The 15,258-nt window shown below is 42.6% G+C and overlaps 1 protein-coding gene across 5 annotated transcripts in view; it reads right to left on the reverse strand.

Annotated features, from left to right (window-relative positions):
• slc7a11 (solute carrier family 7 member 11) overlaps nt 1–15,258 on the reverse strand; it is a 345,019-nt gene that overhangs the window by 129,389 nt on the left and 200,372 nt on the right. For all 5 annotated transcript variants that reach the window (XR_013285012.1, XM_077532376.1, XM_077532377.1 and 2 more), the window contains exon 8: nt 2,360–2,463. Coding sequence is in view for 4 of the 5 variants with exons in the window: in XM_077532376.1 (XP_077388502.1) it covers nt 2,360–2,463 (104 nt within the window). In the remaining variant the exon portion in view is untranslated. The remainder of the gene's footprint in view (nt 1–2,359; nt 2,464–15,258) is intronic.

Genomic DNA, 15,258 nt, shown 5'->3' on the forward strand with positions numbered 1-15,258 from the left:
CCTCGTTGACGTTTCCGAGGCTGAGAATTTGATCGAATTGAGCGACATGGCGAACTCCGCTGGTCTCAAGTTACCGGAGTTTTGGGAGTCGGCCGCGGCGACGTGGTTTGTACAAGCTGAAGCTCAGTTTGCTATCCGGGGAATTACGGACGATTCCACGCGCTACTACCACCTCGTGGCCGCGCTCAGGAGCTCCACGGCGGCCAGAGTCGTGAGTTTTATCACCTCTCCCCCGGCACGGGATATGTACGCGGGGCTCAAAGCGTACCTGCTTAAGACCTTCGAGCTGTCACGACCGGAAAGGGCTCGCCGCCTTTTCGCCATCCAGGGCCTGGGGGACAGTAAGCCGTCCGAGCTAATGGAAAAAATGCTGAACCTGCTTGGCGCGGAGGAGCCGAACTTTTTGTTTATTGAACTGTTTCTGCGCCACATGCCTCCTCATGTCCAGACAGCGCTAGCGAATACCACCATCTCCGAGCCACGTGCTCTGGCGGAGGAAGCTGACCGTTTTTTCCTGGCCACCCAGCGTCACAACCACGAGGTCTTGGCTTCTGCGCGCGCCTTCCCAGTCGCGGCGGCCGCAACGGCACCTCATAAGGCACGCGCTGCCGTGGATGGCCGATCAGCCCCTGGCTTATGCTATTTTCATGCACGTTTTGGAACCAAGGCGAAGAGGTGCCGCACCCCTTGCTCCTTTGTTGCGTTGGAAAACGGCAACGCCTCCACTCAGTTGCAGCTGTGAGTGGGGGCGCAGAGTGCCGGCTGCTGTTTATCATGGACACCCTCTCCAGACTCAAATTTGACTCTAATGTTATTACTGCCTCCACATTGTTTGCTGTGTTGCTACCCTGATTACAGCTTTCGAAAGAGGGGGATTATAGCACTGTATTGAAAAATCAATGACATCAGTGACTAGTTAGTCATCTCGCCTTTCATGACAGTAGTCGTACAACCCCTAATTTGCGGACAAGTCAAGATATGAAGAGCCTTCTGGAACATTCCCAAGAGTGGTGGCATCTGAAAATTAATGAATGTTCACTAAGTTCTTTTCGTCAAAGATAGTTTGTCCTCAATGACTGTTTAAAGTTCTGAAACTACACACATTTCTTATTATAAATTGCATTTCATTGAGTTTTGTAAACTTTTTCTATTAACCCATTAAGGCCGCGAACGCGTGACCGCACGTCTACCATTAAAGCCGGGAACGCGTGACCACGCTTCTCCCTTTAAGGCTGGGAGAGCGGATGTGTCATTTTGTTTTGTTATGACAATTATTGGTCTCTTAGCTTTAGATTAAATACATCAGAATATGCACGAGAGGGTGACGTGGGCCCCTGAGCATGTCCTGGAGTTTTTTATTTTTTTTTTAGCGTTTATGGTTGACGCGGATTTGCGGGAGTTATGAAACAAATGATGCGATTGACGACTGCGCAGGAGGAATTTGAATCAGTGTAGCGAGTCGATTGTTATGATTGTGTTTGGTTTTATTTGAACTGATGCAATCGGCATGTAACCAGGTGATGTCAAGAATCTTTAATCTCTTTTTCTGGTCAGAAGCCAATCAGTTTTACCCGCGTGTTAGTCAGCTGTGAATTAAATAAATCCATGTCAGTCCTGTTTCAGCGACCTACATGTCGGGCCGCAGCCAACCAGATCCATTCATTGACTATATATGTCTGACAGAGAAGTGTGTACCTCTGCTCATCGCCACAGTCCAAGTTAGGTCCACATCTCTTGATCCTTGATACCTTCTCGATGTTTCTGCTCTTGTTGTGAGTACGTTCCGCGTATAAAAGGATTGTTATGCGACTAAAGTGTTAAAATCTTATTTGTGTCTGCGTTTTTGGGATCCAACTCCATAACATAACATTGATAGTGACATACTGTTAAGAAATATGTTTGTAGACAATGAGGATGTTGAAAATTTTGATGGCTTTGTAATGGAATGGACGACGAATAATTACCACTCGATCCCCCGCGGGTTATTACAACTGTGCTCCAGTGTTGAAGGTAAATATGTTTGGAGTTATATACCCGTAGATGTGACATTTGTTTGTTGATTTGTAAAAAAATATATATTGAAGGTTTATAAAAAATAAACTTACGTTTGTGTGAACGCCACAGGTGTAAGCTCTAAAATGTTTTTGGAATTATGTTTCTATCTGCTTCAGGAGCTGAAATATCAATTATTTTAAATGTTGTTGAATTTCCAGGGAAACTTCAGGTATTCAGGGGTGACTCAAAAGTCACCCAGGGGTTTTAGAGGCATGTTTTGCCAGGCGCTTTAGGCCTTAAGGGGTTTTAATTGGTTTCATACCACAGAAAGTACCAGTACTGGCCAAATAAGAGGAAAGTGTACCTTGACAGGGCCCAGAGGCAACCATTCATGGCACCGTAGCACGACATGGCAACAAATACTGGTACTGCTAACGAAAAATCCCCCATCAACTTCTTTGCAAATGTCTGTGAATAAGAAAACTATGTTGAAACAGAGAACAACTTTATTGGCTCACTTTACAGTAATGTGTTGTGGGATAAGTCAAAGCATGTGTTGCAGTTTATACAAACATTTTCTCAGTGAATGCGTGAGAGTAATAGATGGAAACTACATGTACAACTACATGGTTTGACATACTCAACTACTTTATTTATAGAACACTTCAATTAACCATTGCTGCATAAATGCTGCACTGTACACGTATTAAAATTCCGTCATATAATAAAGACTGTTGACAATAAATTAATAACATATAAACTGCTACCCATGGGGCCCGGCCGGGCACAGCCCGAAAAGGCACCGTGGGTTCCCATTTTCATGGGCTCACCACCTGTGAGAGGGGGCCAAAGGGGTTGGGTAAGTAGAGAGCTGTGCGGTGGCCAAAGGCGGGGACCTTGCCAGACCAAATCCCAGATAAAGAAGCTAGCTCTTGGGACATGGAATGTCACCTCTCTGATGGGGAAGGAGCCTAAGCTGGTGTGTGAGGCAGACAAATTCCGATTAGACATAGTCGGACTCGCCTCCACACACAGCTTTGGCTCTGGTACCAGTCCTCTCGAGAGGGGTTGGACTCTTCTCAACTCTGGAGTTGACCCCGGTGAGAGGCGCAAAGCAGGTGTAGGCATACGTATTGCCCCCTGGCTTGCCGCCTGTACATTGGGGTTCACCCCGGTAGACGAATGGGTAGCCTTCCTACGCTTTCGGCTGGGTGGGATGGGTCCTGACTGTTGTTTGTGCATATGAACCAAACAGCAGTTCAGAGTACCCATCCTTTTTGGAGTCCTTGGAGGGTGTGCTGCAGAGCTCTCCCACTGGGGCTTCCCTTGTTCTGCTGCGTTAGTTCTGCGACGTCAATGCTCACGAGGGGCGTGATAGGGAGGAACAGCTCCCCAATCCGAACCCGAGTAGTGTTTTGTTATTGGACTTCTGTGCCCATCACGGATTGTCCATAATGAACACAATGTTCAAACATAAGGATGTCCATATGTGCACTTGGTGCCAAAACACCCCGGGCTGCAGTAAGAGGATAAACTTTGTGGTTGTGTCATCGGATTTGGGGCCGGAGCTGTCAACTGATCACGACCTGGTGGTATGTTGGCTACGATGGTGGGGGAAGATGCTGGTCTAACCTGGAAGATCCAAATGTATTGTGAGAGTCTGCTGGGAATGTCTGGCAGAATCCCCTGTCAAAGTTTCAACACCCACCTGCAGCAGCACTTCTCCCATGTCCCGGGGGAGGCGAGGGACATTGAGTCTGAGTGGACCATGTTCCACACCTCCATTACTGAGGCGGCCGATGGGAGCTGTGCACCATTGACACTGTACAGTGGAAATGGTGGAACTGCTGACCTCAACTCGGGACGTTGGGAGTTGGTGGGGAGAATATGTCGAAGACCTCCTCATGTCCAACGACATGACATCGGAGACAGTGCCTCTGGATTGGCAGACTGAGGTGGTGGTCCCCCTTTTTAAGAAGGTGGACCGGAGGAAAGAACAAGATCTCGGATACAAGCCAAGTGGCCAAAATGTGTTTCCTCCGCAGGGTGTCCGGGCAGTCCATTAAGTCTGGTTCACACGAACCCCGCTTTGCAAGCTGAATTCTCGCAGTATTTGTGAGTTCACAAATTCCGGAGAATACATATTGTACCAAACTCGTTGATTTCCACCGAGTGGTTCGGACTAATCACAGAGCGACATTGTGTTTGGGGTTGGCAACTGCGATGAAACCAGGAAGCACCGACACCGTGGAAAACAAACTAATCTAACATGGACAAATGGACGCTGCAATTACTTCTGTTTTTCAGAATTACCCACTGTTTCCTTGTTGAATGTTGAACAGCGGTGCTTCGTGCAGTTTTATCTGGTAAAGATGTTCGTGCTTTCTTTTTCCTTATGCCAATGTCAGACTACGCGATTTTTTTGTCTTACACGACAGTTGCGTTGTCACATTACACGACAAACTCGCTCCGTGTCGTGGACGGGGCGTGTAGTCACACTACACGTCTGAACGCGACAAGACACCAGCCAATCATCGTGTGTTGTCTTGCCAAGAGTCGGCCACTGTTTGTCGGGGAGGTGGGACAAAAAAAAAAAAAAAAAAGAGGCAAGGACAGGGAGTGTTTGCGTGAATGGAGCACGCATGGGTCAAGTGTGATGTGAGCGCATTGCTGCTCCTCATTAGTGTTTAAAATATGATTTAGTAGCCAACACTGTATTTTAATTTATTTAGGTCTATATGCGCCGGGATAATTAGGGCCCGAGCAGCGACCGCTGCGAGGTCCCTATTGTTCCTGAAGGAATTCTTATTAGGGCCCGAGCAGCGGCGGCGGCGGTGCCGCTGCGAGGCCCTATTGTTTTTGTAGGAATTCTTCTTATTATTAGGGCCCGAGCAGCGGCGGCGGCGGTGCCGCTGCGAGGCCCTATTGTTTTTGTAGGAATTCTTCTTATTATTCTTATTCTTATTCTTATTATTCTTCTCCGCAAACAATCGCATTTTTGAGACACTAAACGTGACCGAAAACTCACCAAACTTTACACGCACATCAGGCCTGGCGAAAAATTTGATATTTTAAAGTCGCCATACATGATAACAGAAAAATGGCTCCATAGCGCCACCTACATAGGTTAAACGGATCCCTGTCCCGCTACGATTGTCCTATGGCGACGAAAATTGTGTGGCACCCGTAGCACATCCAGATGAACAAAAACCTCTTTGATGTGTGTACCCTAAAATAGACAGAAAGTGAGGTATGATCATCTGAATGTCCAATTTTGGCCCAGTTTTGCACATTTACAGGGGTCATACTTTTGCCCGCTTCTACTACACGGTTAACCCGATTGACTTCAAACTTGGGATGGACCATCTCAACACCTGGGACAACATCATTATAAAAAATCTAAAGTTTTTGATATACTATATGACGGCGGCGACGCATGAAATTTAGAGTTTAAAAATTCTTACTTCACGAAGCATTGCCGGTTGTACGTTTAATCTAGAGCTACGAAAATTGGTACACATATGTAACAGGCTATGACCTACAAAAAACTCTTTTTGAACCATATGCTAAACCTCACAGGAAGTCCGCCATTTTGATTTATTTTGGAACGTGTTGCCATTTTTTTGGCCATTTCATTGGGGTCTTATTTTAACGAACTCCTCCTACAGTGTTTATCCGATCATCTTCAAACTTGGTGTGATTCATCTTAAGATGTTGAAGATGAAAAGTTATTGAAAGCTTTGTATTTCGTCGCACGCTGTTGTCATGGCATGCACTGTTTGCAAAGGAAAAATAATATCCTTAAAGAAGCATTCCCATTTGTACGAAGCAGCGAGAGCTACGAAAATTTGTAGACATATGTAACAGCCCAAGATGTACAAAAAAGTCTCTTGGTGCCCTGTGCTAAACCCAACAGGAAGTCCCCCAGGGGCCGGGCATCACATTTTGAGCTAAAAAACTCCTCTTTAACAAAGCATACCCGGCTGTACGTTTCACCTAGAGTTACCAAAATTTGTAGAGGTATATAACAGCCCTCGAGGTACAAAAAACTCTTTTTGAACCATATACTAAACCTAACAGGACGTCCGCCATTTTGATTTACTTTGGAATGTGTTGCCATTTTTTGGGCCATTTCATAGGGGTCATATTTGAACGAACTCCTCCTACAGAGTTTATCCGATCATCTTCAAACTTGGTGTGACTCATCTTAAGATGTTGAGGATGAAAAGTTATTGAAAGCTCTTTATTTCGTCGCACGCTGTTGTCGTGGCATGCACTTTTTGCAAAGGAAAAAAATCCTTCTTAATGAAGCATTCCCAGTTGTACGAAGTAGCTAGAGCTACAAAAATTTGTAGACATATGTAACAGCCCACAATGTACAAAAAAAGTCTCTTGGTGCCATGTGCTAAATCCAACAGGAAGTCCCCCAGGGGCCGGGCATCACATTTTGAGCTAGAAAACTCCTCTTTAACGAAGCATTCCCGGTTGTACGTTTCACCTAGCGAGATGATAATTTGCAGGCATACATAAGAGCCCACGATGTACAAAAAAGTCTCTTGGAACCATGTGCTAAACCAAACAGGAAGTCTGCCATTTTGATTTACGATGGGATTTGTTGCCATTTTTTGTGGCCTTTTTCAGGGGTCATATTTTAACGAACTCCTCGTACAAAGTTCATCCGACCGTCTTCAAACTTGGTGTGTTTCATCTTAAGATGTTTAAGATGCAAAGTTATCGAAAGTTTTTTATTTTGTCGCACGCTGCTGCTATAGCGATGCATTGTTTGCCAAGTAAAGTGCTGCTTTGTTTTTTTATCTATACATGTGTGAAAACTCATGAAACTTTGCAAACACATCAGACTTGTCATGAACATGAATTTTTAGAGATTTATTGTGCAATTTGCAATAAATAGCGCCCTCTAGACATTTTTATGAAGTATTTCCGATTGTATGATTCTGCTAGATTTGTGAAAATTAGGACAGACCCCTATCAGCCTAATACCCACAAAAAAGTATTATGTAGCCATTTGCCAAACCAAAGAGGAAGTCCGCTATTTTGATTTTATTTTGGGAATTATACATCATTTTTGGCCTCTTTCATTAAAGGAAGGCTCCTTTAATTTTACATGTATGGCTTGATTGGCAGTAAATAGTTAGTATAGCTACGAAACATGCATAAGAGCTGAAGAATACACTCCTATATTGATTTATTTAACTTTTTTCAACATAGAAGTACTTCCGTGTTGCAACGCCCCCAAGTGGTGACGTCACTAGTGTGTATACTCGCTTGGGGAACAGTAGTTCACGCAGACATAACAACGAGGAAGACACAAACGTCAGTTATGCCTTACTGCATTGCAAAATTTTGCAAGGCGTCGGCAAGGAAAAACCCGCGAGACCCCCCCCCCCCCAAAAAAAAAAAAAAAAAAAAAAAAAAAAAGCTACTTGAGTAGACAATGGTTTGTTTGCTAAGTGCTGTCAACCTCCCGAAGGACAAGCAGGCGTGCGCGCAGCGAACATTTCAGGCATGAGGACTTCGAATATATGTTACAATTTGAGATGGGGTACGCCACACGCCTAATACTAAAGCCCAACGCAGTACCGAGTATCTTTAAAGAACCAGACGTGGGAAATAATCAAGCCGATGGAGGAGCCGCAACTGCTAGCAACACGGAGCCTTCACTCTCACAACAGCCGGCACAAATCGAGGTCTTACTACGGCCACTGAAAGATCTCGGAGAAGCGAAGCAAATTTAAAGCGAAAGGTAGGCATGTTTCGGGGGTGGGGGGGCATTGGTTATTATACTGCACGGACTGTTTTATTTCATAATTCATTTGAAGGTGGCCAACGCAGGGGCACGTCGGCACGTTACCGTAATGCACAGTATTAACAATCGTTGGGGCGGCTGGCTTGACTTCGTCTTTTCGAGTGGCGGCTGGCCTGACCGCAGTGGGACGCTACGCAAAAAAGAAAAAAAAAACAGCTAGGGGAGGTTGGGTGCTGTAACGACGATACATTTAATTTTACTATTTTTTCTTTTTCCTGAAATATTTCGTCAGTTCCACACGTTTTGCATTGCTCGTACTGTGTGTCACTTTACCTGTTGGATATTTGCTCCTCCAAGACTTTTCTTCTTCACATCTTTCATCGCAACCAAAGCTATCCTGAGAATGTCTATTTAGTATTGCCATGTTGAATGTCTGATGTTCCAGGATGCAGTTGAGATTGTCCGCAAGGAACCGATCCTCGAGTTCTTTCATTTCCAGACAGCACACATTCATTAGCGGATTGTCCATTCCTGCAGCTCCCGCACGAGCACCACTCACCCCCCGCCTGATTCACTCGTTCGTCAAAGTTTATTTTGTGCCCGAAAAGACCATCTGGCGCCACAACTTTCACATCCAAGGCAGACTTTCCTTCGGTAGTGTTATTTTGTCGTGTTGGCTCGAAGCGATAAGGTTTAATCCTTCCGGGTTTGACGCTAGATGCACGGCTGCGTTGCAGAGTGCTTCCATAGTGTAGCGTTTACACACTAGTGACGTAAACATCCGGGTTATTTAGTCACGTGTAACAAACATGCCGGCGTTCGATTCATTTTAACAATGGTTTAAAAGTTATTAAATGTACATAAAAAAATAATCACGTCACCAAATTAATTATTGAAAAAGTAGCAACTTTTTGCTGCTAAAAATGGATCAATAAGTAAAGTGTCCCTTTAAACTTTGCACAGACAAGGCATGGAAAAAACTAACATTTTAAATGGTCCTTGTTCCATGTAACAGTACCCCAACGTGCCAGTACCCTGACGTGCAAGTAACCCAACGTTGTGCTCAATAGCGCCCTCTATGCATTTTTATGGAGCATTTCCAATTGTATGATTCAAGCGATACACAACTAAAGATGACTTGACCTAGATTTGTGAAAACTGGGAGGCATACCTATTAGCTTAAGACCTACAAAAAGTATTCTGTAGCCGTATGCTAAACCTAAAAGGAAGTCCGCCATTTTGAATTTATTTTGGGAATTGCACACCATCTTTGGCCTTTTGCACTCACAAAGCTTGTCAAAAACATTTTAGATGGTCCTTGTCCGATTTGACAGTACCCCAACGTGCCAGTACCCCGACGTGCAAGTACCCCAACGTGGCCCAGGTTGCGAGGGCCCTTTATAGCTGCTCGCAGCTCTAGTTATTCTTATTATTATTATTCTTATTATTATTCTTCTCCGCAAACAATCGCATTTTTGAGACGCTAAACGTGAACGAAAACTCACCAAACTTTACACGCACATCAGGCCTGGCGAAAAATTTGATATTTTAAAGTCGCCATACATGATAACAGAAAAATGGCTCCATAGCGCCACCTACATAGGTTAAACGGATCCCTGTCCCGCTACGATTGTCCTATGGCGACGAAAATTGTGTGGCACCCGTAGCACATCCAGATGAACAAAAACCTCTTTGATGTGTGTACCCTAAAATAGACAGAAAGTGAGGTATGATCATCTGACTGTCCAATTTTGGCCCAGTTTTGCACATTTACAGGGGTCATACTTTTGCCCGCTTCTCCTACACGGTTAACCCGATTAACTTCAAACTTGGGATGGACCATCTCAACACCTGGGACAACATCATTGTAAAAAATCTAAAGTTTTTGATATACTATATGACGTCGGCGACGCATCAAATTTAGAGTTTAAAAATTCTTACTTCACGAAGCATTGCCGGTTGTACGTTTAATCTAGAGCTACGAAAATTGGTACACATATGTAACAGACTATGACCTACAAAAAACTATTTTTGAACCATATGCTAAACCTAACAGGAAGTCCACCATTTTGATTTATTTTGGAACGTGTTGCCATTTTTTTGGCCATTTCATTGGGGCCTTATTTTAACGAACTCCTCCTACAGTGTTTATCCGATCATCTTCAAACTTGGTGTGATTCATCTTAAGATGTTGAAGATGAAAAGTTATTGAAAGCTTTGTATTTCGTCGCACGCTGTTGTCATGGCATGCACTGTTTGCAAAGGAAAAAAAATATCCTTAAAGAAGCATTGCCAGTTGTACGAAGCAGCTAGAGCTACGAAAATTTGTAGACATATGTAACAGCCCAAGTTGTACAAAAAAGTCTCTTGGTGCCCTGTGCTAAACCCAACAGGAAGTCCCCCAGGGGCCGGGCATCACATTTTGAGCTAAAAAAAACTCCTCTTTAACAAAGCATACCCGGCTGTACGTTTCACCTAGAGTTACCAAAATTTGTAGAGGTATATAACAGCCCTCGAGGTACAAAAAACTCTTTTTGAACCATATGCTAAACCTAACAGGATGTCCGCCATTTTGATTTACTTTGGAATGTGTTGCCATTTTTTGGGCCATTTCATAGGGGTCATATTTGAACGAACTCCTCCTACAGAGTTTATCCGATCATCTTCAAACTTGGTGTGACTCATCTTAAGATGTTGAGGATGAAAAGTTATTGAAAGCTCTTTATTTCGTCGCACGCTGTTGTCGTGGCATGCACTTTTTGCAAAGGAAAAAAATCCTTCTTAATGAAGCATTCCCAGTTGTACGAAGTAGCTAGAGCTACAAAAATTTGTAGACATATGTAACAGCCCACAATGTACAAAAAAAGTCTCTTGGTGCCATGTGCTAAATCCAACAGGAAGTCCCCCAGGGGCCGGGCATCACATTTTGAGCTAGAAAACTCCTCTTTAACGAAGCATTCCCGGTTGTACGTTTCACCTAGCGAGATGATAATTTGCAGGCATACATAAGAGCCCACGATGTACAAAAAAAGTCTCTTGGAACCATGTGCTAAACCAAACAGGAAGTCTGCCATTTTGATTTACGATGGGATTTGTTGCCATTTTTTGTGGCCTTTTTCAGGGGTCATATTTTAACGAACTCCTCGTACAAAGTTCATCCGACCATCTTCAAACTTGGTGTGTTTCATCTTAAGATGTTTAAGATGCAAAGTTATCGAAAGTTTTTTATTTTGTCGCACGCTGCTGCTATAGCGATGCATTGTTTGCCAAGTAAAGTGCTGCTTTGTTTTTTTATCTATACATGTGTGAAAACTCATGAAACTTTGCAAACACATCAGACTTGTCATGAACATGAATTTTTAGAGATTTATTGTGCAATTTGCAATAAATAGCGCCCTCTAGACATTTTTATGAAGTATTTCCGATTGTATGATTCTGCTAGATTTGTGAAAATTAGGACAGACCCCTATCAGCCTAATACCTACAAAAAAGTATTATGTAGCCATTTGCCAAACCAAAGAGGAAGTCCGCTATTTTGATTTTATTTTGGGAATTATACATCATTTTTGGCCTCTTTCATTAAACTTTGCACAGACAAGGCATGGAAAAAACTAACATTTTAAATGGTCCTTGTTCCATGTAACAGTACCCCAACGTGCCAGTACCCTGACGTGCAAGTAACCCAACGTTGTGCTCAATAGCGCCCTCTATGCATTTTTATGGAGCATTTCCAATTGTATGATTCAAGCGATACACAACTAAAGATGACTTGACCTAGATTTGTGAAAACTGGGAGGCATACCTATTAGCTTAAGACCTACAAAAAGTATTCTGTAGCCGTATGCTAAACCTAAAAGGAAGTCCGCCATTTTGAATTTATTTTGGGAATTGCACACCATCTTTGGCCTTTTGCACTCACAAAGCTTGTCAAAAACATTTTAGATGGTCCTTGTCCGATTTGACAGTACCCCAACGTGCCAGTACCCCGACGTGCAAGTACCCCAACGTGGCCCAGGTTGCGAGGGCCCTTTATAGCTGCTCGCAGCTCTAGTTAGGGCCCGAGCAGCGACCGCTGCGAGGTCCCTATTGTTTTTGTAAAAATTATTATTATTATTATTATTATTATTATTATTATTATTATTAGGGCCCGAGCAGCGACCGCTGCGAGGTCCCTATTGTTTTTGTAAAAATTATTATTATTATTATTATTATTATTATTAGGGCCCGAGCAGCGACCGCTGCGAGGTCCCTATTGTTTTTGTAAAAATTATTATTATTATTATTATTATTATTATTATTATTATTCTTCTTCTTTATTCTCCGCAAACAATCGCGATTTTGGGTACCTAAATATTCACGAAAACTCACCGAACTTTGCAAACTCCTCAGGTCCGGCGAAAAATTTGATATTATGAAGTCGTTATAACAATGCGACTCGATAGCGCCCCCTAGCGTAGAAAAATAAAAACTAAGCCCGGCACGTTTGAGCTAGAGCAACAAAAATTGGCAGGCACGTGTAGTACCCCGAGACGCACAAAAAAGTCTCTTGGGACCATGTAGCTAAAATGTACAGGAAGTGAGCTATGAATTTTTTTATGTCCAATTTTGGCCTATTTTGGCACATTCACTGTGGTCATGCTTTTTCCCCCTTTGCAAACATTTTTCATCCAATTGACTTCAAACTTGGCATTTATCATCTCAAGACCTGAGAGAACAACTGGGCAAAACATCTTGCCTTTTTGAAATACTATATGACGGGGGCGGGGCATCAAATATTGCCTTTAAAATTTCATTTGTCGAGAAAGAGCAAATGCTTAATAACTCCCATGTTCAAGCTCCAAAAAATCTCAAACTTCTCAGGCAACGTAATAGTCACGGCCTGAAAACATCTATATGATCAAATTCAGTTATACATATAGCGCCACCTAGTGGTTACAATAAATGTCATACTTTACGTTTTTAGCTACTGTGCTGAGCTTGTTGAAGGGATCCATTTGAAAATTGGTCAGAAAAGCCTTAAGATGTTGATCATGCCCCACACCGAATATTGTAACTTTTCGCCAAAGGGCGTGGCCGCTACGGTGCCGCAAAGTCTAAAGATTTTTCGTGAAAATAAAAGCTGCATTAACTTGACCGAGATGATCCTATCTTCTCAAAATTTCACACATTTGATGAGAGTCCAGCCCTAAAGACATCTACTGACTTATATTTCATCTAACTGATAGCGCCACCTAGTGGCAATTTTTTTTCTTACGAATTTTCTTCTACGTTTTTCTCCAAACACGTTAACTGGACCTACCTCATATTTGCTCAGATGAGGGTTTCGGCCTTCATGATGTCACAACACGAAGTTTGTGAGTTTTCGCGAATTGCTGTGGGTGTGGCTAAGCGCTGTTCGCCAAGAAAACAACGCCAGTTTTGAGGGTCTAAACATGCACAGAAACTCATGAAACTTGGCACACACATCTGGCCTGGTAAAATGAGCCATATTTTATTGTTGATTGTGCTATTTTTTACAAAATTGACTCAATAGCGCCCCCTAGAAGTTTTTAACAAAGCAGCCCCGGTTGTACGTTTAAGCAAGAACGACGAATATTTTTAGGTGTATGAGGGAGCCCAAGTCCTACAAAAAAGTCTCTTGGACCCATATGCTAAAATGAACAGGAAGTGAGCTATGAATTTTTGAATGTCCCATTTTTTACGATTTTTGCACATTCACAGGGGGCAGACTTTTGCCCACTTCTCCTACACGTTTCATCCGACTGAGTTAAGACTTGGCCTGGACCATGTCAAGACCTGAGCCAACGACAGGGGGAAAAATTTTGACTTTTCGAAATACTATATGATGAGGGCGGGGCATCAAATTTTGTGTTTCGCAATGAAAAAGGATATGCTTGATAACTCCCCGGTACATGCTCCAAAAAATCCCAAACTTGACATGTATGTTTATCGTCAAGGCCTGAAGTTATCTCTGTGACAACATTCAGTTATATATGCAGCGCCACCTAGCCCTTGAGGAATAAAAAAAAAATACCCCACATACGGTATTTTGTACAAAAAATGTACACTCATTCTAAGTGTGATAACGAAGTCATTTCTGAATATTCTTTTAGTTTCCACCACTCAAAATGTTCACTGGCATCAGACTTATCCAAACATATATATATTTTTATTTATTTTTGATAGCCTCTATGGACATTAAAAGCAATATCGTGAATGAAGGATATGCTTAATAACTCCACGGTACATGCTCCAAAAAAAATCCCACACTTGACATGTATGCTTATAATCAAGGCCTGAAGGTATCTCTATGACAACATTCAGTTATAAATACAGCGCCACCTAGCCCTTGAGGCTTATATAAAAAAAAAAAAAAATACCCCACATACGGTATTTTGTACAAAAAATGTACACTCATTCTAAGTGTGATAACTAAGTCATTTATGAATATTCTTTTAGTTTCCACCACTCAAATTGTTCACTGGCTTGACACCGATCCAAACGTATGTACGTTTCCATTTTGTTTTATTCATTTTTGATTGCCCCTTTGGACAATAAAAGTAACATTGTGCAATGAGTACAACGAGCGATGATTGTGTATATACACTTTTACAAAAAAATACCAATCAGGGCAACTCATTGCCTAAAAATAAAAAAGGACGCTGATTTTTGCAGGTCTTAACAATCACCAAAACCCGTTGAGCTTGACACACACACTGGCAAAAAAATATTCTACATGTAAACGTTTATTATGCCATTTTCAAAGAAATTTTGCTTCCAATATGCCAGTACCCCAATGTGCCAGTACCCCAACATGCAAGTACCACAACGTGCAAGGACCCCAACATGGCCCGGGCTGCGAGGGCCCTTTATAGCTGCTCGCAGCTCTAGTTATTATTATTCTTCTTCTTCTTTATTCTCCGCAAACAATTGCGATTTTGGGTACCTAAATATTCACGAAAACTCACCGAACTTTGCACACTCCTCAGGTCCGGCGAAAAATTTGATATTATGAAGTCGTTATAACAATGCGACTCGATAGCGCCCCCTAGCGTAGAAAAATAAAAACCAAGCCCGGCACGTTTGAGCTAGAGCAACAAAAATTGGCAGGCACGTGTAGTACCCCGAGACGCACAAAAAAGTCTCTTGGGACCATGTAGCTAAAATGTACAGGAAGTGAGCTATGAATTTTTTTATGTCCAATTTTGGCCTATTTTGGCACATTCACTGTGGTCATGCTTTTTCCCCCTTTGCAAACATTTTTCATCCAATTGACTTCAAACTTGGCATTTATCATCTCAAGACCTGAGAGAACAACTGGGCAAAACATCTTGCCTTTTTGAAATACTATATGACGGGGGCGGGGCATCAAATATTGCCTTTAAAATTTCATTTGTCGAGAAAGAGCAAATGCTTAATAACTCCCATGTTCAAGCTCCAAAAAATCTCAAACTTCTCAGGCAACGTAATAGTCACGGCCTGAAAACATCTATATG

Source organism: Festucalex cinctus, chromosome 9 (genome assembly GCF_051991245.1).
Source record: "Festucalex cinctus isolate MCC-2025b chromosome 9, RoL_Fcin_1.0, whole genome shotgun sequence".
Classification (NCBI taxonomy): Eukaryota; Metazoa; Chordata; class Actinopteri; order Syngnathiformes; family Syngnathidae; genus Festucalex; species Festucalex cinctus.